Source organism: Dendropsophus ebraccatus, chromosome 15, assembly GCF_027789765.1.
Source record: "Dendropsophus ebraccatus isolate aDenEbr1 chromosome 15, aDenEbr1.pat, whole genome shotgun sequence".
In the NCBI taxonomy this organism is placed as follows: Eukaryota; Metazoa; Chordata; class Amphibia; order Anura; family Hylidae; genus Dendropsophus; species Dendropsophus ebraccatus.
The window spans coordinates 74,882,380-74,908,468 of NC_091468.1; the positions used below are offsets into that span (position 1 = coordinate 74,882,380).

Here is a 26,089-nt window from a genome sequence, read left to right on the forward strand (position 1 = left end):
CAGCAGCATCAGGTGTATTCATCCCAGGACCCTGTGTGTACAGTGACTTATAGTGTCCCTGGTGTAGCCCACTAAGGACACCTGATATATACTGTTCCAGTAGCTCACTAAGGGCCCCTGATATATACTGTTCCTGTAGCCCAGTAAGGACACCTGATATATACTGTTCCAGTAGCCCAGTAAGGGCACCTGATATATACTGTTCCTGTAGCCCAGTAAGGACACCTGATATATACTGTTCCAGTAGCCCAGTAAGGGCACCTGATATATACTGTTCCTGTAGCCCAGTAAGGGCACCTGATATATACTGTTCCTGTAGCCCAGTAAGGGCACCTGATATATACTGTTCCAGTAGCCCAGTAAGGGCACCTGATATATACTGTTCCAGTAGCCCACTAAGGGCACCTGATATATACTGTTCCAGTAGCCCACTAAGGACACCTGATATATACTGTTCCAGTAGCCCACTAAGGACACCTGATATATACTGTTCCAGTAGCCCAGTAAGGGCCCCTGATATATACTGTTCCAGTAGCCCAGTAAGGACACCTGATATATACTGTTCCAGTAGCCCACTAAGGACACCTGATATATACTGTTCCAGTAGCTCACTAAGGACACCTGATATATACTGTTCCAGTAGCCCAGTAAGGGCACCTGATATATACCGTTCCTGTAGCCCAGTAAGGGCACCTGATATGTACCGTTCCTGTAGCCCAGTAAGGGCACCTGATATATACTGTTCCAGTAGCCCACTAAGGGCACCTGATATATACTGTTCCAGTAGCCCAGTAAGGACACCTGATATATACTGTTCCTGTAGCCCAGTAAGGGCACCTGATATACACTGTTCCAGTAGCCCAGTAAGGGCACCTGATATATACTGTTCCAGTAGCCCACTAAGGGCACCTGATATATAGTGTTCCAGTAGCCCAGTAAGGACACCTGATATATACTGTTCCTGTAGCCCACTAAGGGCACCTGATATATACTGTTCCAGTAGCCCAGTAAGGACACCTGATATATACCGTTCCTGTAGCCCAGTAAGGGCCCCTGATATATACTGTTCCTGTAGCCCAGTAAGGGCACCTGATATATACTGTTCCAGTAGCCCAGTAAGGACACCTGATATATACTGTTCCTGTAGCCCAGTAAGGACACCTGATATATACTGTTCCTGTAGCCCAGTAAGGGCACCTGATATATACTGTTCCTGTAGCCCAGTAAGGGCACCTGATATATACTGTTTCAGTAGCCCACTAAGGGCACCTGATATATACTGTTCCTGTAGCCCAGTAAGGGCACCTGATATATAGTGTTCCAGTAGCCCAGTAAGGGCCCCTGATATATACTGTTCCTGTAGCCCAGTAAGGGCACCTGATATATACTGTTCCAGTAGCCCACTAAGGGCACCTGATATATACTGTTCCAGTAGCCCAGTAAGGGCCCCTTATATATACTGTTCCAGTAGCCCACTAAGGGCACCTGATATATACTGTTCCAGTAGCCCAGTAAGGGCCCCTTATATATACTGTTCCAGTAGCCCACTAAGGGCACCTGATATATACTGTTCCAGTAGCCCAGTAAGGGCCCCTTATATATACTGTTCCAGTAGCCCACTAAGGGCACCTGATATATACTGTTCCAGTAGCCCAGTAAGGGCCCCTTATATATACTGTTCCAGTAGCCCAGTAAGGGCACCTGATATATACTGTTCCTGTAGCCCAGTAAGGACACCTGATATATACTGTTCCAGTAGCCCAGTAAGGGCACCTGATATATACCGTTCCTGTAGCCCAGTAAGGACACCTGATATATACTGTTCCTGTAGCCCAGTAAGGGCACCTGATATATACTGTTCCAGTAGCCCAGTAAGGGCACCTGATATATACTGTTCCTGTAGCCCAGTAAGGGCACCTGATATATACTGTTCCAGTAGCCCAGTAAGGGCACCTGATATATACTGTTCCTGTAGCCCAGTAAGGGCATGTTATATATACTGTTCCAGTAGCCCAGTAAGGGCACCTGATATATACTGTTCCTGTAGCCCAGTAAGGACACCTGATATATACTGTTCCTGTAGCCCAGTAAGGGCACCTGATATATACTGTTCCAGTAGCCCAGTAAGGGCACCTGATATATACTGTTCCAGTAGCCCACTAAGGGCACCTGATATATACTGTTTCTGTAGCCCAGTAAGGGCACCTGATATATACCGTTCCTGTAGCCCAGTAAGGGCCCCTGATATATACTGTTCCAGTAGCCCAGTAAGGGCACCTGATATATACTGTTCCAGTAGCCTACTAAGGGCACCTGATATATACTGTTCCTGTAGCCCATTAAGGGCACCTGATATATACTGTTCCAGTAGGCCAGTAAGGGCACCTGATATATACTGTTCCTGTAGCCCAGTAAGGACACCTGATATATACTGTTCCTGTAGCCCATTAAGGGCACCTGATATATACTGTTCCTGTAGCCCAGTAAGGACACCTGATATATACTGTTCCAGTAGCCCAGTAAGGGCACCTGATATATACGGTTCCAGTAGGCCACTAAGGGCACCTGATATATACTGTTCCTGTAGCCCACTAAGGACACCTGATATATACTGTTCCAGTAGCCCACTAAGGGCCCCTGATATATACTGTTCCAGTAGCCCAGTAAGGGCACCTGATATATACTGTTCCTGTAGCCCAGTAAGGACACCTGATATATACTGTTCCTGTAGCCCAGTAAGGACACCTGATATATACCGTTCCTGTAGCCCAGTAAGGACACCTGATATATACTGTTCCAGTAGCCCAGTAAGGACACCTGATATATACTGTTCCAGTAGCCCACTAAGGGCACCTGATATATACTGTTCCTGTAGCCCACTAAGGGCACCTGATATATACTGTTCCAGTAGCCCACTAAGAGCACCTGATATATACTGTTCCTGTAGCCCAGTAAGGGCACCTGATATATACTGTTCCTGTAGCCCAGTAAGGACACCTGATATATACTGTTCCTGTAGTCCAGTAAGGGCACCTGATATATACTGTTCCAGTAGCCTACTAAGGGCACCTGATATATACTGTTCCTGTAGCCCATTAAGGGCACCTGATATATACTGTTCCAGTAGCTCACTAAGGGCCCCTGATATATACTGTTCCTGTAGCCCAGTAAGGACACCTGATATATACTGTTCCAGTAGCCCAGTAAGGGCACCTGATATATACTGTTCCTGTAGCCCAGTAAGGGCACCTGATATATACTGTTCCTGTAGCCCAGTAAGGGCACCTGATATATACTGTTCCAGTAGCCCACTAAGGACACCTGATATATACTGTTCCAGTAGCCCAGTAAGGGCACCTGATATATACTGTTCCAGTAGGCCAGTAAGGGCACCTGATATATACGGTTCCAGTAGGCCAGTAAGGGCACCTGATATATACTGTTCCTGTAGCCCAGTAAGGGCACCTGATATATACTGTTCCTGTAGCCCACTAAGGACACCTGATATATACTGTTCCAGTAGCCCACTAAGGACACCTGATATATACTGTTCCAGTAGCCCAGTAAGGACACCTGATATATACTGTTCCTGTAGCCCAGTAAGGACACCTGATATATACTGTTCCAGTAGCCCACTAAGGACACCTGATATATACTGTTCCAGTAGCCCACTAAGGGCCCCTGATATATACTGTTCCAGTAGCCCAGTAAGGGCACCTGATATATACTGTTCCAGTAGCCCAGTAAGGACACCTGATATATACTGTTCCTGTAGCCCAGTAAGGACACCTGATATATACTGTTCCAGTAGCCCAGTAAGGACACCTGATATATACCGTTCCTGTAGCCCAGTAAGGACACCTGATATATACCGTTCCTGTAGCCCAGTAAGGACACCTGATATATACTGTTCCTGTAGCCCAGTAAGGGCACCTGATATATACTGTTCCTGTAGCCCAGTAAGGACACCTGATATATACTGTTCCTGTAGCCCAGTAAGGACACCTGATATATACTGTTCCAGTAGCCCAGTAAGGACACCTGATATATACTGTTCCAGTAGCCCAGTAAGGACACCTGATATATACTGTTCCTGTAGCCCAGTAAGGGCACCTGATATATACTGTTCCTGTAGCCCAGTAAGGGCCCCTGATATATACCGTTCCTGTAGCCCACTAAGGGCACCTGATATATACTGTTCCTGTAGCCCAGTAAGGGCCCCTGATATATACTGTTCCTGTAGCCCAGTAAGGACACCTGATATATACTGTTCCTGTAGCCCAGTAAGGGCACCTGATACAGTGAGTCCAAGAAGTATTTGATCCCTTGCTGATTTTCTTTCTTTGCCCACTAATAAAGACACTATCCTTCAGCACTTTTAATGGTAGATATATTCTAACATGGAGAGACAGAATATCAAGAAAAAAATCCAGAATATAATTTTGAAGAATATATTTTAATTAATTTGTATTTCAATGAGGAAAATAAGTATTTGATCCCTCTTGCCAAACACACTCAATACTTCGTGGCAAAGCCTTTGTTTGCATGCACAGCGGTGAGACGTTTGTTGTCGTTAACCACAAGTTTAGCACACACCAGGGGGAATCTTGTCCCACTCTTCTTTGCAGATTCTCTCTAAATCATGAAGGTTGGTGGGCTGTCGCTTGGCAACTCTGACCCTCAGCTCCCTCCATAGATTTTCGATCGGATTGAGGTCTGGCGACTGGCTGGGCCACTCCATGACCTTAATGTGATTTTTCTTGAGCCAATCCTTTGTTGCCTTTGCTGTATGTTTAGGGTCGTTATCATGTTGGAAGACCCAACCACGGCCCATTTTCAGAACCCTGGCAGAAGGGAGGAGGTTGTCCCTCCGGATTGTGCGGTACATGGTTCCATCCATCTTCCCAGTGATGCGGTGAAGTAGCCCTGTACCCTTGGCAGAGAAACACCCCCAAAACATTATGCTTCCACCTCCATGCTTGACGGTGGGCACAGTGTTCTTGGGGTCATAGGCAGCATTTTTCTTCCTCCACACATGGCGGGTGGAGTTGAGGCCAAAAAGTTCAATTTTGGTCTCATCTGACCACAAAACCTTCTCCCAATAACTTGGTTCATCTTTCAAATGATCATTGGCATACTTGAGGCGCGCCTCCACATGTGCTCTCTTCAGCAGGGGCACCTCTCCACATGTGCTCTCTTCAGCAGGGTCACCTTCTCTCCACATGTGCTCTCTTCAGCAGGGGCACCTTCTCTCCACATGTGCTCTCTTCAGCAGGGGCGCCTTCTCTCCACATGTGCTCTCTTCAGCAGCGGTACCTTCTCTCCACATGTGCTCTCTTCAGCAGGGGTACCTTCTCTCCACATGTGCTCTCTTCAGCAGGGGTACCTTCTCTCCACATGTGCTCTCTTCAGCAGGGGTACCTTCTCTCCACATGTGCTCTCTTCAGCAGGGGCACCTTCTCTCCACATGTGCTCTCTTCAGCAGGGGTACCTTTCGGGCACTGCAGGATGTGAATCCATTGTTGGCCAAAGTGTTGCCAATTGTTTCCTTGCAAACTGTGGTCCCAGCTGCCTTCAGGTCATTTGCTAACTTCTGCCGAGTGGTTGCAGGACGATTTCTGACTGTTCTCAGCATCATTGCCACCCCACGAGGCAAAATCTTCTTTGGAGCACCGGGCCGAGGTCTGTTGATTGTCATGTTATACTCTTTAAACTTTCTGATAATTGCACCAATAGTTGTTACTTTCACATCCAACACCTTACTAATCTTTTTGTAGCCCATTCCAGCTTTGTGAAGGTCAACAATTCTGACTCTGAGGTCCTGTGACAGCTCTTTGGTTTTACCCATGTTGGAGACTTGAAATCTGTGTGATCTGTCTGATTCTGTGGACAGTTGTTTTTCACACAAGTGATTAGTGAGAACAGGCGGCTTCAGGTCAGGTAACAAGTTGATTGGGAGTGTCTAACTGGTCTGTAAAAGCCAGAACTGCTAATGAATACTAAGGGATCAAATACTTATTTCACTCCATGAAATACAAATCAATTAATATATATTCCTTAGATTTATTTTCTGGATTTTCTTTTTAATATTCTGTCTCTCCATGTAAGAATACATCTACCATTAAAAGTATAGAATGATCATGTCTTTATTAGTGGGCAAACAAAGAAAATCAGCAAGGGATCAAATACTTCTTGGACTCACTGTATATACTGTTCCTGTAGCCCAGTAAGGGCACCTGATATATACTGTTCCTGTAGCCCAGTAAGGGCACCTGATATATACTGTTCCTGTAGCCCAGTAAGGGCACCTGATATATACCGTTCCTGTAGCCCAGTAAGGACACCTGATATATACTGTTCCAGTAGCCCACTAAGGACACCTGATATATACTGTTCCTGTAGCCCAGTAAGGACACCTGATATATACTGTTCCAGTAGCCCACTAAGGGCACCTGATATATACTGTTCCAGTAGCCCACTAAGGACACCTGATATATACTGTTCCTGTAGCCCAGTAAGGGCACCTGATATATACTGTTCCAGTAGCCCAGTAAGGGCACCTGATATACACTGTTCCAGTAGCCCACAGCGGGCACGTCGTATATACTGTTCCAGTAACTTTCGTACGGCATGACGTTTGATATGCGCGAATAACATGACGCTCTACGGACGCACATTGGGATCATGTATGTAACGCTGTGCAAGAAATACAAACAAAATGTGTGAACGTTGCCTTAAACATTCGTAAAGCGTTTGCAAATATTTTTCCTTCACAACTGCAGAGAGTGGGATTATACTGGGATTTTGGGGTGTTGGGTGCCCCCAGGCACGCTCCCCCTGAGGTCACAGTGTCACTCCGGAGGTGTTCACATCGTTTAGGGAGGTTTCATGGGGGACTTGGTGACCTCCAAGTGGTTGAATTGTCATTTCCAAGTGCCGCAATTTTTTCCCCATAGACTATAATGGGATTGAATATTTCACTACTCGCTCATCTCTAATGTTCTTTTATTATTTTCTTGTTTTCGTCAGTGTTTGGCTACTTGTAGAAATGTTCAGTATCTTCCGCCTTAGGTGCTTCTGGTCCTGTGTAAGGGAACGAATGTATCCAACCCGCTGTATCCAACCCGCTGTATCCAACCCGCTGTATCCAACCCGCTGTATCCAACCCGCTGTATCCAACCCGCTGTATCCTTTGTATCCTTTGCAGCCGCTGCTCGGGGAATCAGAACCGGCCTCGTTTTCCTGGACATACGAAGAAATAAAAGAAGTGCACAAACGGTGGTGGCAGCTGAGGGACAACGCTCTGGAGATCTTCCTAACAAATGGCAGAACCCTGCTGCTGGCATACGACAATACCAAGGTGCCTGATTGTTATGTTTCCTTGTGCCGATCCCTGCAGGTGGCGCTGCAGCTCCTGCATCACAAGAGCTTACACACTAGGAGGACTGGGGGGGAGGGGGGACACAAGAGCTTACACACTAGGAGGACTGGGGGAGGGGGACACAAGAGCTTACACACTAGGAGGACTGGGGGGGAGGGGAGACACAAAAGCTTACACACTAGGAGGACTAGGGGGGAGGGGGACACAAGAGCTTACACACTAGGAGGACTGGGGGGGAGGGGGACACAAGAGCTTACACACTAGGAGGACTGGGGGGACACAGGAGCTTACACACTAGGAGGACTGGGGGAGGGGGGACACAAGAGCTTACACACTAGGAGGACTGGGGGGACACAAGAGCTTACACACTAGGAGGACTGGGGGGACACAAGAGCTTACACACTAGGAGGACTGGGGGGGACACGAGCTTACACACTAGGAGGACTGGGGGGGAGGGGGACACAAGAGCTTACACACTAGGAGGACTGGGGGGGAGGGGGGACACAAGAGCTTACACACTAGGAGGACTGGGGGGGGACACAAGAGCTTACACACTAGGAGGACTGGGGGGGAGGGGGACACAAGAGCTTACACACTAGGAGGACTGGGGGGGAGGGGGACACAAGAGCTTACACACTAGGAGGAAGGGGGGGCACAAGAGCTTACACACTAGGAGGACTGGGGGGGAGGGGGGACACAAGAGCTTACACACTAGGAGGACTGGGGGGGAGGGGGACACAAGAGCTTACACACTAGGAGGAAGGGGGGGCACAAGAGCTTACACACTAGGAGGACTGGGGGGGAGGGGGACACAAGAGCTTACACACTAGGAGGACTGGGGGGGGAGGGGGGACACAAGAGCTTACACACTAGGAGGACTGGGGGGGAGGGGGACACAAGAGCTTACACACTAGGAGGACTGGGGGGGAGGGGGACACAAGAGCTTACACACTAGGAGGACTGGGGGGACACAAGAACTTACACACTAGGAGGACTGGGGGGACACAGGAGCTTACACACTAGGAGGACTGGGGGGGAGAGGGGACACAAGAGCTTACACACTAGGAGGACTGGGGGGGATGGGGGACACAAGAGCTTACACACTAGGAGGACTGGGGGGGAGGGGGACACAAGAGCTTACACACTAGGAGGACTGGGGGGGAGGGGGGACACAAGAGCTTACACACTAGGAGGACTGGGGGGACACAGGAGCTTACACACTAGGAGGACTGGGGGAGGGGGGACACAAGAGCTTACACACTAGGAGGACTGGGGGACACAAGAGCTTACACACTAGGAGGACTGGGGGGACACATAAGCTTACACACTAGGAGGACTGGGGGACACACAAGAGCTTACACACTAGGAGGACTGGGGGGGGACACAAGAGCTTACACACTAGGAGGACTGGGGGGGACACAAGAGCTTACACACTAGGAGGACTGGGGGACACAGGAGCTTACACACTAGGAGGACTGGGGGGGACACAAGAGCTTACACACTAGGAGGACTGGGGGGGCACAAGAGCTTACACACTAGGAGGACTGGGGGGGGACACAGGAGCTTACACACTGGGAGGACTGGGGGACACAGGAGCTTACACACTAGGAGGACTGGGGGGACACAGGAGCTTACACACTAGGAGGACTGGGGGACACAGGAGCTTACACACTAGGAGGACTGGGGGACACAAGAGCTTACACACTAGGAGGGCTGGAGGGCACGAGCTTACACACTAGGAGGACTGGGGGGGACACAAGAGCTTACACACTAGGACTGGGGGGACACAGGAGCTTACACACTAGGAGGACTGGGGGGGGGGACACAAGAGCTTACACACTAGGAGGACTGGGGGGACACAGGAGCTTACACACTAGGAGGACTGGGGGGACACAGGAGCTTACAGACTAGGAGGACTGGGGGGACACAAGAGCTTACACACTAGGAGGACTGGGGGACACAAGAGCTTACACACTAGGAGGACTGGGGGGACACATAAGCTTACACACTAGGAGGACTGGGGGGACACAAGAGCTTACACACTAGGAGGACTGGGGGGACACAGGAGCTTACACACTAGGAGGACTGGGGGGGGGACATACGAGCTTACACACTAGGAGGACTGGAGGGACACAGGAGCTTACACACTAGGAGGACTGGGGGACACAAGAGCTTACACACTAGGAGGACTGGGGGGGGGGGCACAAGAGCTTACACACTAGGAGGACTGGGGGGGCACAAGAGCTTACACACTAGGAGGACTGGGGGGGGGACATAGGAGCTTACACACTAGGAGGACTGGGGGGACACAAGAGCTTACACACTAGGAGGACTGGGGGGGACACAAGAGCTTACACACTAGGAGGACTGGGGGGGACACAAGAGCTTACACACTAGGAGGACTGGGGGGGACACAAGAGCTTACAGACTAGGAGGACTGGGAGGACACAGGAGCTTACACACTAGGAAGACTGGGGGGGGGACACAGGAGCTTACACACTAGGAGGAGGACTGGGGGGGCACAAGAGCTTACACACTAGGAGGACTGGGGGGGGACACAAGAGCTTACACACTAGGAGGACTGGGGGGGCACAAGAGCTTACACACTAGGAGGACTGGGGGGGGACACAGGAGCTTACACACTAGGAGGACTGGGAGGGACACAGGAGCTTACACACTAGGAGGACTGGGGGGACACAAGAGCTTACACACTAGGAGGACTGGGGGAACACAAGAGCTTACACACTAGGATGACTGGGGGGACACAGGAGCTTACACACTAGGAGGACTGGGGGGGGGGACACAAGAGCTTACACACTAGGAGGACTGGGGGGGCACAAGAGCTTACACACTAGGAGGACTGGGGGGGGACACAGGAGCTTACACACTAGGAGGACTGGGAGGACACAGGAGCTTACACACTAGGAGGACTGGGGGGACACAAGAGCTTACAGACTAGGAGGACTGGGAGGACACAGGAGCTTACACACTAGGAGGACTGGGGGGACACAAGAGCTTACAGACTAGGAGGACTGGGGGGCACAAGAGCTTACACACTAGGAGGACTGGGGGGGGGACACAAGAGCTTACAGACTAGGAGGACTGGGGGGACACAGGAGCTTACACACTAGGAGGACTGGGGGAGACACAAGAGCTTACACACTAGGATGACTGGGGGGGGGACACAAGAGCTTACACACTAGGAGGACTGGGGGGGGGACACAGGAGCTTACAGACTAGGAGGACTGGGGGGACACACAAGAGCGTACACACTAGGAGGACTGGGGGAACACAAGAGCTTACACACTAGGAGGACTGGGGGGGACACAGGAGCTTACACACTAGGAGGACTGGGGGGGGGGGACACAAGAGCTTACACACTAGGAGGACTGGGGGGACACAAGAGCTTACACACTAGGAGGACTGGGGGGACACAGGAGCTTACACACTAGGAGGACTGGGGGGGGGACATACGAGCTTACACACTAGGAGGACTGGGGGAACACAAGAGCTTACACACTAGGAGGAGGACTGGGGGGGGGCACAAGAGCTTACACACTAGGAGGACTGGGGGGGGGACACAAGAGCTTACACACTAGGAGGACTGGGGGGGGCACAAGAGCTTACAGACTAGGAGGACTGGGGGGGACACAGGAGCTTACACACTAGGAGGACTGGGGGGGGACATAGGAGCTTACACACTAGGAGGACCGGGGGGGGGGACATAGGAGCTTACACACTAGGAGGACTGGGGGGGGACACAAGAGCTTACACACTAGGAGGACTGGGGGGGACACAGGAGCTAACACACTAGGAGGACTGGGGGGGGGACATAGGAGCTTACACACTAGGAGGACTGGGGGGGGACACAAGAGCTTACAGACTAGGAGGACTGGGGGGGACACAGGAGCTTACACACTAGGAGGACTGGGGGGGACACAAGAGCTTACACACTAGGAGGAGTGGGGGGTACACAAGAGCTTACACACTAGGAGGACTGGGGGGACACAAGAGCTTACAGACTAGGAGGACTGGGGGGACACAAGAGCTTACAGACTAGGAGGACTGGGGGGACAAGAGCTTACACACTAGGAGGACTGGGGGGGACACAGGAGCTTACACACTAGGAGGAGGACTGGGGGGGACTCAAGAGCTTACACACTAGGAGGAGGACTGGGGGGGACACAAGAGCTTACACACTAGGAGGACTGGGGGGGCACAAGAGCTTACACACTAGGAGGACTGGGGGGGGGACACAAGAGCTTACACACTAGGAGGACTGGGGGGACACAGGAGCTTACAGACTAGGAGGACTGGGGGGACACAGGAGCTTACAGACTAGGAGGACTGGGGGGACACAGGAGCTTACACACTAGGAGGACTGGGGGGGACACAGGAGCTTACACACTAGGAGGACTGGGGGACACAGGAGCTTACAGACTAGGAGGACTGGGGGGACACAGGAGCTTACACACTAGGAGGACTGGGGGGGACACAAGAGCTTACACACTAGGAGGACTGGGGGGACACAGGAGCTTACACACTAGGAGGACTGGGGGGGACACAAGAGCTTACACACTAGGAGGACTGGGGGGACACAGGAGCTTACAGACTAGGAGGACTGGGGGGACACAGGAGCTTACACACTAGGAGGACTGGGGGGGACACAAGAGCTTACACACTAGGAGGACTGGGGGGGGACACAAGAGCTTACACACTAGGAGGACTGGGGGGTATCGATATTTGTGTGACACTAGGAGAACTCACGATCAGTACGGGTGTGACACGTTTATAAGGACAGTAGTTCTTGGGAGGTCGCAGCTTCCTGTTTCTGGATGTTCCCTCGGGCATGGCAGGTTTTTTTTAGATGAGTTTTAGTGTAATGTGTTGGAGTGTGAGAGGGATGGTTGAGCGGACTAAGAGGATGGCAGTATTGGACGCAATTCAACGCCATCTTCCAGCTATTATTTGCTTAGTGGAGACGCATTGTACTGGTGACTCAGTGGGTAGAATTAAATGAAGATGGGGGGGCGGAGCTTCACTCCTGCTACTCCAGGTTTTCCTCTGGTGTCTCGGTCCTAATTCATAACAAAATCCCTTTCCAGGACATCAGGGGTAAGTGTGACAGTAGGGGGCGGTATACTAAACGGATGATACTCGCCTTCCTCTATTCCCCCCCCCCCCCCCTTTTCCCTACAGGTTCTTTTTGAGTTAATAGATTTTCTCCAGGGGAATGAAGACATTGCTTTATTAATCTGCGGTGATCTGTGAACTGTGTGATTGATCCAGTGGCAGATAAAGGTGGGGGCACCCAAATCCAGCTGGCGGGAGCACGCCTCTCTCTAGATTTCTATTGGAGACTGGGTGGCGGGATGTTTGGAGGGGCCTCTATGATAACAAGTTGGCTTATTCCTGTTATACTTCTGCATCCCGTATTGATCTAGCATTGTGTAACGATTCAGCGTTTAAGTATATTACTAAAATGGTCTATGAGGGGAAATCAATCTCGGATCATTCTCCCATAACAGTGAGGCTGACAATCCATTCAGAGAGTATGGGGAGGAGAGGGAATTTTCGGTTCAACCCTCATTGGCTTAAAATTATAGACAAGGAGGAGTATATTCTGGCGGAGTTAGTTTTTTTTCTTGGAAGCCAATAAGGGTTCAAGCGACATCAGGTTGTGTGGGATGCCTTAAAGGCAGATCTCAGAGGAATTCTGTGTAAGGGTATAAACCCACACACCGTATATGCAGCGTATTTACTGCTGCGATACGCAGCAAACTCGCAGCAAAATCGCAGCAGATTAGATCTAAATAACTGAACACAGCATCAAATCTGTACCAACAAATCTGCTGCGTATTTGTTGCATATCTGCTGCATATACGGTGTGTGGGTTTATACCCTAAAGAAGTCAAATATAAAAAGAAAGTTGTCCACACCCAGGAAGATTAGTTAAGGAACGCCATAAGCCTAGCAGATCAGAAATGGCAGAGCGACCCGACCACACAGAATTTTGAAGAACTGCAACAGTCTCAAGATGGTTATGCTAGACCATCCACAGACAACACAGAAACTTCTTTTCAGGACAGAGGAACTTTGTGGAATCAGGGAGGCCAGGGAAACTAGTGCAGTTTTTGAAGGTGCAGAAGGGGAACACTTATATTTCTGCCTTATATGACGCTCTGGGGAGATTAGTGAGTGATAAAATAGGGATTAAGAAGGTAGCAATGGAATTCTACTCCTCATTATATGCATCTGAACATTGGGGGGGGGCTCCTTTTTGGCAGAGTGTGATCTACCTAGGGTTTCGGCCCTACAGAGGGAGGGACTTAATGAACAGCTCAGTTTGGGTGAATTAAAGGAGGCTCTCGACAGCATAGGTGGCTGTTCCACACCAGGTTCCGATGGTCTTCCATTCGAAATTTATAGAGAATTCAGGGAGGTCCTCTTACCTTTTTTGCTTGAGTTATTTAATGAATCCTGTCTGAAGGGGACCCTCCCGACCTTTATGTGTGAAGCCAACATTGTCCTCATTCTGAAAAAGGATAAGGACCCTCATAAAATTGAGTCGTATCCACCCATTTCTCCTCTAAATACTGACTTTAAAATCCTTGCCAAGGTATTGGCAAGAAGGCTGTCCAGGGTCTCCTCGGATTTGATTGGTAAGGACCAGGCTGGTTTTATGGCTGGGAGATCCATTTTCAACAACATCCACAAGGTGTATGCAAACATTCAAGTGGGAGACGAGGCCCCCCATTCCATCCTTTCGCTTGATGCTATGAAAGCTTTTGATAGGGTGGAATGGGGGGCCTCTGGAAGGCCCTGGATTTGTTTGGCTTAGGGGCTAGATTTATTAGCTAGGTGACATTGTTGTACTCAAATCCAATTGCTAAAATTATGATTAATGATGAATGCACATAGAGCTTTTCCCTGTCAGGGGAACAAGACAGGGGTGCCGCCTATCCCCCCTTCTTTATAATTTCTATATCGAACCTTTAGCTCAGAGGATAAGACAAGAGGAGAGAGTCCAGGGTGTTGGTTTGGAGGGATGTAGAAATAAGTTACTTTATGCGGATGACATTTTGATTTTTGTTAAGGACCCACAACGGGGTGTTCCAGACTTGATAGATTTAGTAGCTGAATTTGGTCGATTCTCAGGTCTCAAAGTCAACTGGGACAAGTCATCAGAACTCCCACTGGCCAAGGACAGGGGGGTGGGGGATAGAGCAGGATCTTCGGTGGTGGAGGTAGAAATAGTGGAATATCTGGGGGTAAAAATATATAAAGATGTGGGTAAATATGTGGATTTCAATATTAAACCCCTGAGGAAAAAAAACTGAGAAAAAAATAGATATCTGGCTCACACTTCCATTAGGGATGGTGAATAGAATTGCAATAGTAAAGATGGTACTACTTCCCCAGTTCCTGTACTACATACAGGCCTCCCCTGGGTGGATCTCTGAATTTTGGTTTCGGAGGATAGAAGCGCTCATTAATAGGTTGGTGTGGGGCAGGAAAAAGGTTAGATTGAAGTATCGAGCCCTAGCGAAGAGGGAGGGGGGGGGGAGGGCGGTCTGTCCTTGCCGGACCTTGGGCTCTACTTTCTTGCGGTTGGGGCTCAGGGCCTGGCCAGATGGACATCCTCACCTATTGTGTCTTATATCATTGGCCAACAGTGAAAATGTTTCTGAGATGAAAATAGCTGGTGTAATAATTTAGCATCCTAAAAACTAATATGTTACTTAAGTCATTTTTAGCTCTTGTTTCTGAGATACAGGTCATTTATGATTATGCAGGAATTATCAGGGAAATTTTTAATTTTCACCAAATGTGTATTGGTAACCCTGATTACAGACCTGTTGAACCAATGTCAGCCATTTTATTCATTGTGTCTGCATAGTTTGTACTATAAACAATAAAACAATATAAACAATCAACAAGCAAAAAGAAAGCGTTCTCGTGAATAGGTCTTGTCTGAACTGTTACATAGTTAATACGGTTGAAAAAAGACGCATGTCCATCAAGTTCAACCAAGGGGGTGAGGCAGCGCCCCCTTGTCTCTCCAGGCGGAGGCAGCACCCCCTTGTCTCTCCAGGCGGAGGCAGCGCCCCCTTGTCTCTCCAGGTGGAGGCAGCGCCCCCTTGTCTCTCCAGGCGGAGGCAGCGCCCCCTTGTCTCTCCAGGCGGAGGCAGCGCCCCCTTGTCTCTCTGGGTGGAGGCAGCGCCCCCTTGTCTCTCCGGGTGGAGGCAGCGCCCCCTTGTCTCTCCAGGCGGAGGCAGCGCCCCCTTGTCTCTCTGGGTGGAGGCAGCGCCCCCTTGTCTCTCCGGGTGGAGGCAGCGCCCCCTTGTCTCTCCGGGTGGAGGCAGCGCCCCCTTGTCTCTCCAGGCGGAGGCAGCGCCCCCTTGTCTCTCTGGGTGGAGGCAGCGCCCCCTTGTCTCTCCAGGTGGAGGCAGCGCCCCCTTGTCCTTTGAGGGGGTTTTACCTGGAACATCTTTTCCCCATATCTCTTGTAGGGGCCCCCGTTATATATGTAAATAAATTAATCATTTCCCCTTATCCGTCTCTTCTCCAGACTGAACACATGTAATTCTATTATCTTTCCTCATAACTAAGATGCTCCATTCCCCTTATTAGTTTAGTGGCCGTCTTTGTTCCCTCTCCAGCTCTAGAACGTCCTTTTTATGAATCGGGTTCCAGAACTGGACGGCGACTCCAGATGAGGCCGCACCAAAGCTTTATAGGGGGGTAATATTATATCCCTGTCCCCAGAGTCCAGGCCTGGTATATACATGACAATATCCTGCCGGCCTTACAAGCAGCTGACTGACATTGTGTGCTGTTCTGTAGTCTATTATCTACAAGTACAACCAGATCCTTCTCCATCAGCGACTGCACCAGTGTAACCACCCCAGGACATAGGATGCTGCAGGTTATTACTCCCCCCAGGACATAGGATGCTGCAGGTTATTACTCCCCCAGGACATAGGATGCTGCAGGTTATTACTCCCCCCAGGACATAGGCAGGGCCGGCGTTAGGGGGGGGCAGACAGGGCAAATGCCCAGGGCCCCCATGCCCTGGGGGCCCCCTACGGCAGTTACAGTATGTGTCAGGGGCAGGAGTGCACAGACAGCGTCCTGCAGCCTCTGGCAGTGATCCCTGGCTACAGCTGATGGCTGATATCGGGTCACATAGAGGCTGCAGGACCCGCGGAGTATGCTTCCTCCCCTCCCCCTCCCTCCAGCTTCACTGCACCTTGTGACTTCCTCTGTGTCACATGGTGTGATATTACAGCAGTCGGGACATGGAGGAGAGGGCTGCAGGCTGCAGTGTGAGGATCCCAGCCTGCTGCTGCTGCATGGACATTAGAGGATGCACCACTACTCCCAGCATGCTGCTAGTGGTAGTAAGTATACTGTATATGTAGTGTGTAGTGTGTATAAATGTAGGTGTATGAGGGATGAATCTAGTGTGTGTTACATGTCTGTGTACTGTATGGACTGTATGGTTTTGATTTGTATGTGTTTTCATGGATGTGTTAGTGTGTGTATATATATATATATATATATATATATATATATATATATATATATATATATATATATATATATATTGTATAGTGTGTGTGTGTGTATTAGCATTGCTGACTCCACTGTCCAACAGAGGTGTAGAAGTGAATAGACTGTATATAGGAGCTGCAGCCATTGTCCGGCCTCATCCGTCCTATGTAATTGCTGCAGGTGACCACTGAGGCCGGTGATTGGCTGCAGCTCCTATGTATAGTGTATGATGATGTCACTAAGGCAATACGGTGTGTTTTATTGAGAAAAAAATAAGGTGGTATTCAGTCACTGGTGGTGGTCACTGTATGGGGGTAATATTAGTCTGTATATAGTGTATATAGTCATTACTGCCATAGACTGACCACCACATAATATAGTTCTGTATATAATGCATACATAGAGTCAATATGTGGCGGTCAATCTATGGCGGTAATATTGGTCTGTATATAGAATGTATAGTGTCATTATGTGGTGGTCAGTCTATGGGGGTAATATTGGTCTGTATATAGAGTCGTTATGCAGTGGTCAGTCTATGGCGGTAATATTGGTCTGTATAGTGTATATAGAGTCATTATGCAGTGATCAGTCTATGGGGGTAATATTGGTCTGTATATAGTGTTTATATACAGTCATTACTGCCATAGAGTGACTGCCACATAATGACTCTATATACAGACCAATATTACCACCATAGACTGATCACTGCATAATGACTCTACAGTATATACAGACCAATATTAGCACCACACCATAACCGCCACATAATGACACTATACATTTTATATACAGACCAATATTACTGCCATAGAGTGACCGCCACATAATGACTCTATGTATGCATTATATACAGAACTATATTATGTGGCGGTCAGTCTATGGTGGTAATATTGGTCTGTATATAGAGTCATTATGTGGTGGTCAGTCTATGGCAGTAATATTGGTCTGTATATAGTGTATATAGAGTCATTATGTGGTGGTCAGTCTATGGCGGTAATATTGGTCTGTATATAGTGTATATAGAGTCATTATGTGGCGGTCAGTCTATGGCGGTAATATTGGTCTGTATATAGAGTCTTTATGTGGCGTCATGGTATGGTTCTAATATTGGTCTGTATATAGAGTCATTACGCTGTGGTCACTCTATGGTAGTAATATTGGCCTGTATATAGTGTGTTTTCTTCAATAACAGTTTGGAGGTAATATTTGGTCCTGATATAGTGATTTTTTTTTATTTATTTTTTAAAACAATTCATATAAATAGTTCTTGTGTTTACAACACTAGCGGCAGTCCTGGCATGTACAGTAGCGGCAGTCCTGGCATGTACAGTAGCGGCAGTCCTGGCATGTACAGTAGCGGCAGTCCTGGCATGTACAGTAGCGGCAGTCCTGGCATGTACAGTAGCGGCAGTCCTGGCATGTACAGTAGCGGCAGTCCCGGCATGTAGCGGCAGTCCTGGCATGTACAGTAGCGGCAGTCCCGGCATGTATAGTAGCGGCAGTCCTGGCATGTACAGTAGCGGCAGTCCCGGCATGTACAGTAGCGGCAGTCCCGGCATGTACATTAGCGGCAGTCCTGGCATGTACAGTAGCGGCAGTCCCGGCATGTATAGTAGCGGCAGTCCTGGCATGTACAGTAGCGGCAGTCCCGGCATGTACAGTAGCGGCAGTCCCGGCATGTACATTAGCGGCAGTCCTGGCATGTACAGTAGCGGCAGTCCCGGCATGTAGCGGCAGTCCTGGCATGTACAGTAGCGGCAGTCCCGGCATGTACAGTAGCGGCAGTCCCGGCATGTACAGTAGCGGCAGTCCCGGCATGTACAGTAGCGGCAGTCCCGGCATGTAGCGGCAGTCCCGGCATGTACAGTAGCGGCAGTCCCGGCATGTACACTAGCGGCAGTCCTGGCATGTAACCTTCTGAACTGACTCAATGTGAATAAGGGCCCTAATGCAAGGAGCGAAAATTGTTCGAATCCGGACGATATCGCTCTGTGTAATAAAGACAACAATCATCAACTGATCGTTTTCTTTTGGCAAGTTTAAAAATCATTGGCTGATGTGCATATAAAATAATAAAGCTGTTGCTTACCTGATCATGTTCCTGGTGTCCTCAGGCCTTGTCTGTTTGTTACGGCCAGTGATTGCCTGAGCGGCCTGTCACCTCAGAGAGAGGACCAGAAGTGAGAGCTGCAGCTGCGGTGACTGGGAGATCCCAGAGACACGGCCTGAGGACACCAGGGAACGTGATCAGGTAGTATATATATATCTTAATTATTTACTATATACAGCAAGGGCTGCACAGACATCACTAATGATAGATTATATATATACAGCCTTTGCTGCACAATAATTGAGCCACGTGGTTGGCTTTGTAAGCGAGCTCCATTCTACTAGATTGGCGCTCACTTCTCCGGAATATCAGGCCGTGTAGTACGGCCCTTATACTGTCCGTACACTTTCAGTAGCTGCTGGCTGAACAATCCTTCAGCTGACAATTCTCTCTCCCATCCGGCCCCGTCCTCCCCATACACAGGAATGTTCGGCACAGATGAGTGTTCCTGTGTCCTCTATAAGAGGGATAAGCTCTAGCCAGACAGATCTGATGGTGGCTTATCTCTCTGACAACAAAGAGGTTGGGTGTTGATTTTCCATCAAGTCCGACCCCATATGTCCACTGATGTCATCTGTCAGACTGTCCAGAGAGCCCCATACACCTTACACTGATGGCCGAACCCACCACGAGCAGCAGGTACCACCAACAAAAGTGTAAAATGTATGGGGACCTTAAATTGTTGCTACAATATTTCAGCATATGGGGCCCCACCTTCAACTTTGCCCAGGGCCACATTTAGTCTAAAACCGGTCCTGGACATAGGATACTGCAGGTTATTACTCCCCCCAGGACATAGGATGCTGCAGGTTATTACTCCCCCCAGGACATATGATGCTGCAGGTTATTACTCCCCCCCAGGACATAGGATGCTGCAGGTTATTACTCCCCCCAGGACATAGGATGCTGCAGGTTATTACTCCCCCCAGGACATAGGATGCTGCAGGTTATTACTCCCCCCAGGACATAGGATGCTGCAGGTTATTACTCCCCCCAGGACATAGTATGCTGCAGGTTATTACTCCCCCCAGGACATAGTATGCTGCAGGTTATTACTCCCCCCAGGACATAGGATGCTGCAGGTTATTACCCCCCCTAGGACATAGGATGCTGCAGGTTATTACTCCCCCCAGGACATAGGATGCTGCAGGTTATTACTCCCCCCAGGACATAGGATGCTGCAGGTTATTACTCCCCCCAGGTGCATAACTTTACATTTATCCACATTGAACCTCATTTGCCAAGTGGACGACCAAACACTCAGTGTGTCTAAGTCATCCTGTAACATCTGCACATCCTCCATAGACTGTACTGTACTACAAAGCCTGTAACATCTGCACATCCTCCATAGACTGTACTGTACTACAAAGCCTGTAACATCTGCACATCCTCCATAGACTGTACTGTACTACAAAGCCTGTAACATCTGCACATCCTCCATAGACTGTACTACAAAGCCTGTAACATCTGCACATCCTCCATTGACTGTACTGTACTACAAAGCCTGTAACATCTGCACATCCTCCATAGACTGTACTGTACTACAAAGCCTGTAACATCTGCACATCCTCCATAGACTGTACTGTACTACAAATCCTGTAACATCTGCACATCCTCCATAGACTGTACTACAAAGCCTGTAACATCTGCACATCCTCCATAGACTGTACTGTACTACACATCCTGTAACATCTGCACATCCTCCATAGACTGTACTGTACTACAAAGCCTGTAACATCTGCACATCCTCCATAGACTGTACTGTACTACAAAGCCTGTAACATCTGCACATCCTCCATAGACTGTACTACAAAGCCTGTAACATCTGCACATCCTCCATAGACTGTACTGTACTACAAAGCCTGTAACATCTGCACATCCTCCATAGACTGTACTGTACTACACATCCTGTAACATCTGCACATCCTCCATAGACTGTACTGTACTACAAAGCCTGTAACATCTGCACATCCTCCATAGACTGTACTGTACTACACATCCTGTAACATCTGCACATCCTCCATAGACTGTACTGTACTACAAAGCCTGTAACATCTGCACATCCTCCATAGACTGTACTGTACTACAAAGCCTGTAACATCTGCACATCCTCCATAGACTGTACTGTACTACAAAGCCTGTAACATCCGCACATCCTCCATAGACTGTACTGTACTACAAAGCCTGTAACATCTGCACATCCTCCATAGACTGTACTGTACTACAAAGCCTGTATCATCTGCACATCCTCCATAGACTGTACTGTACTACAAAGCCTGTAACATCTGCCCATCCTCCATAGACTGTACTACACATCCTATAACATCTGCACATCCTCCATAGACTGTACTGTACTACAAAGCCTGTAACATCCGCACATCCTCCATAGACTGTACTGTACTACAAAGCCTGTAAAATCTGCACATCCTCCATAGACTGTACTGTACTACAAAGCCTGTAACATCTGCACATCCTCCATAGACTGTACTGTACTACAAAGCCTGTAACATCTGCACATCCTCCATAGACTGTACTGTACTACAAAGCCTGTAACATCTGCACATCATCCATAGACTGCACTGTACTACAAAGCCTGTAACATCTGCACATCCTCCATAGACTGTACTACACATCCTGTAACATCTGCACATCCTCCATAGACTGTACTACAAAGCCTGTAACATCTGCACATCCTCCATAGACTACTGTACTACACATCCTGTAACATCTGCACATCCTCCATAGATTGTACTGTACTACAAAGCCTGTAACATCTGCACATCCTCCATAGACTATACTGTACTACACAGCCTGTAACATCTGCACATCCTCCATAGACTGTACTGTACTACACAGCCTGTAACATCTGCACATCCTCCATAGACTGTACTGTACTACACATCCTGTAACATCTGCACATCCTCCATAGACTGTACTGTACTACAAAGCCTGTAACATCTGCACATCCTCCATAGACTGTACTGTACTACAAAGCCTGTAACATCTGCACATCCTCCATAGACTGTACTACAAAGCCTGTAACATCTGCACATCCTCCATAGACTGTACTACAAAGCCTGTAACATCTGCACATCCTCCATAGACTGTACTACAAAGCCTGTAACATCTGCACATCCTCCATAGACTGTACTGTACTACAAAGCCTGTAAAATCTGCACATCCTCCATAGACTGTACTGTACTACAAAGCCTGTAACATCTGCACATCCTCCATAGACTGTACTACAAAGCCTGTAACATCTGCACATCCTCCATAGACTGTACTACAAAGCCTGTAACATCTGCACATCCTCCATAGACTGTACCACACATCCTGTAACATCTGCACATCCTCCATAGACTATACTGTACTACAAAGCCTGTAACATCTGCACATCCTCCATAGACTGTACTACAAAGCCTGTAACATCTGCACATCCTCCATAGACTGTACTGTACTACAAAGCCTTTAAAATCTGCACATCCTCCATAGACTGTACTGTACTACAAAGCCTGTAACATGTGCACATCCTCCATAGACTGTACTGTACTACAAAGCCTGTAACATCTGCACATCCTCCATAGACTGTACTGTACTACAAAGCCTGTAAAATCTGCACATCCTCCATAGACTGTACTGTACTACAAAGCCTGTAACATCTGCCCATTCTCCATAGACTGTACTACAAAGCCTGTAACATCTGCACATCCTCCATAGACTGTACTACAAAGCCTGTAACATCTGCACATCCTCCATAGACTGTACTGTACTACAAAGCCTGTAAAATCTGCACATCCTCCATAGACTGTACTGTACTACAAAGCCTGTAACATCTGCACATCCTCCATAGACTGTACTGTACTACAAAGCCTTTAAAATCTGCACATCCTCCATAGACTGTACTGTACTACAAAGCCTGTAACATCTGCACATCCTCCATAGACTGTACTGTACTACAAAGCCTGTAACATCTGCACATCCTCCATAGACTGTAATGTACTACAAAGCCTGTAAAATCTGCACATCCTTCATAGACTGTACTGTACTACAAAGCCTGTAACATCTGCACATCCTCCATAGACTGTACTGTACTACAAAGCCTGTAACATCTGCACATCCTCCATAGACTGTACTGTACTACAAAGCCTGTAACATCTGCACATCCTCCATAGACTGTACTGTACTACAAAGCCTGTAACATCTGCACATCCTCCATAGACTGTACTGTACTACAAAGCCTGTAACATCTGCACATCCTCCATAGACTGTACTGTACTACACAGCCTGTAACATCTGCACATCCTCCATAGACTGTACTGTACTACAAAGCCTGTAACATCTGCACATCCTCCATAGACTGTACTGTACTACAAAGCCTGTAACATCTGCACATCCTCCATAGACTGTACTGTACTACAAAGCCTGTAACATCTGCACATCCTCCATAGACTGTAATGTACTACAAAGCCTGTAAAATCTGCACATCCTTCATAGACTGTACTGTACTACAAAGCCTGTAACATCTGCACATCCTCCATAGACTGTACTGTACTACAAAGCCTGTAACATCTGCACATCCTCCATAGACTGTACTGTACTACAAAGCCTGTAACATCTGTACATCCTCCATAGACTGTACTGTACTACAAAGCCTGTAACATCTGCACATCCTCCATAGACTGTACTGTACTACAAAGCCTGTAACATCTGCACATCCTCCATAGACTGTACTGTACTACACAGCCTGTAACATCTGCACATCCTCCATAGACTGGACTGTACTACAAAGCCTGTAACATCTGCACATCCTCCATAGACTGTACTGTACTACACATCCTGTAACATCTGCACATCCTCCATAGACTGTACTGTACTACAAAGCCTGTAATATCTGCACATCCTCCATAGACTGTACTGTACTACAAAGCCTGTAACATCTGCACATCCTCCATAGACTGTACTGTACTACAAAGCCTGTAACATCTGCACATCCTCCATAGACTGTACTGTACTACAAAGCCTGTAACATCTGCCCATCCTCCATAGACTGTACTGTACTACAAAGCCTGTAACATCTGCACATCCTCCATAGACTGGACTGTACTACACATCCTGTAACATCTGCACATCCTCCATAGACTGTACTGTACTACAAAGCCTGTAACATCTGCACATCCTCCATAGACTGTACTGTACTACAAAGCTTGGTGTCATCTGCAAAGATAGAAACATTGCTGTCAATTCCAATCTCAATATCATTAATAAACAAGTTAAACAGAAGAGGGCCCAGTACTGACCCTTGGGGTACACCACTTATTACCGGGGACCATTCGGAGGAGGAATCATTGACCACCACTCTCTGGGTACGATTATTAAGCCAGTTTTCAATCCAGTTACACATTAAATTTTCCAAACCGATAGACTTTAACTTACCCATCAGACGTCCATGAGGTACTGTGTCACACACTTCTGCAAAATCCAGGTACACGATATCCACAGCCCCCCATCCAGGTACACGATATCTACAGCCGCACCCCCCCATCCAGGTACACGATATCTACAGCCGCACCCCCCCCATCCAGGTACACGATATCTACAGCCGCACCCCCCCCATCCAGGTACACGATATCCACAGCCGCCCCCCCATCCAGGTACACAATATCCACAGCCGCCCCCCCCATCCAGGTACACGATATCCACAGCCCCCCCCCCTCCATCCAGGTACACGATATCCACAGCCGCCCCCCATCCAGGTACACGATATCTACAGCCGCACCCCCCCCATCCAGGTACACGATATCCACAGCCGCCCCCCCATCCAGGTACACGATATCCACAGCCGCCCCCCCCCCCCCATCCAGGTACACGATATCCACAGCCGCCCCCCATCCAGGTACACGATATCCACAGCCGCCCCCCCCCATCCAGGTACACGATATCCACAGCCGCCCCCCCATCCAGGCTTCTACTTACCTCTTCATAGAAACATATCAGGTTGGTTTGACAGCTTCTGTCCTTAGTAAAACCCTGCTGGTTATCACCTATATACTATTACCCCCTATATGTTCCTGGATGTAGTCCCTTATATACTATTACCCCCTATATATTCCTGGATGTAGTCCCTTATATACTATTACCCCCTATATATTCCTGGATGTAGTCCCTTATATACTATTACCCCTATATATTCCTGGATGTAGTCCCTTATATACTATTACCCCCTATATGTTCCTGGATGTAGTCACCTATATACTATTACCCCTATATATTCCTGGATGTAGTCACCTATATACTATTACCCCCTATATGTTCCTGGATGTAGTCCCTTATAATCCCCTGTAGTCCCTTATAAGCCCCAATTGTTGGGTTCAATTAATATATTGTGTTCTTGCTATTTTGTGCTATTTTAAACATTCTCCGTGAAATATTTCAAGTTTGAACATGACATTTGTGTGCAATTTATACTCTTTTAATGAATGCTTCTCGCTACCTACAGCACATACTTCCATGGCGTGTATCTAAAAAACGAGAGCTAATTAAACTATTCTGTGGGTATATTTGAGTTTCCCGACCCAAAATGAGTAATATTTGCATATTTTCATCAAAGAAACATAAAAATAAGTTGTTTTTTGTTGGCCTGTGTATTCTCTCTTGTTTGGGGGAGAGCACAAATTTCTTAGAGATTTTGGAGTCTACTGGTTTACCACAGAATTTTGTTCATTTGTATGATAAATGATGGAAAAAATTGAAAGCTCTTTGTGGGATTCCGGGTAGTTTAGTATGCGCACCCCTTTGGAATAATAGGGAGCTTGGGCAGTTCTCTGCAGGAGATATAGCACGTTTTTGGGAGGTTAGGGGACTTAGGTTGGTAAATTAATTCTTTAAAGATGGGATGGCGTGGGAGTTCCAGGCTCTTAAATTACAAGTGTCGATCGCGGAAGGTCACAAGTTTAGGTATATGCAAATTGTTAGCTCCTATAGGGCGATGGAAAATAAGAATCCATTTTTTGTCACTTCTCACAGGATAATTGAGTGTATTC

At 48.1% G+C, this 26,089-nt stretch overlaps 1 protein-coding gene across 1 annotated transcript in view; it reads left to right on the plus strand.

Annotated features, from left to right (window-relative positions):
• Positions 1-26,089, plus strand: part of LYST (lysosomal trafficking regulator) — a 442,781-nt gene that overhangs the window by 317,728 nt on the left and 98,964 nt on the right. Inside the window, exon 37 of the mRNA XM_069954584.1 lies at positions 7,208-7,360. Coding sequence (XP_069810685.1) covers positions 7,208-7,360 — 153 coding nt within the window. The remainder of the gene's footprint in view (positions 1-7,207; positions 7,361-26,089) is intronic.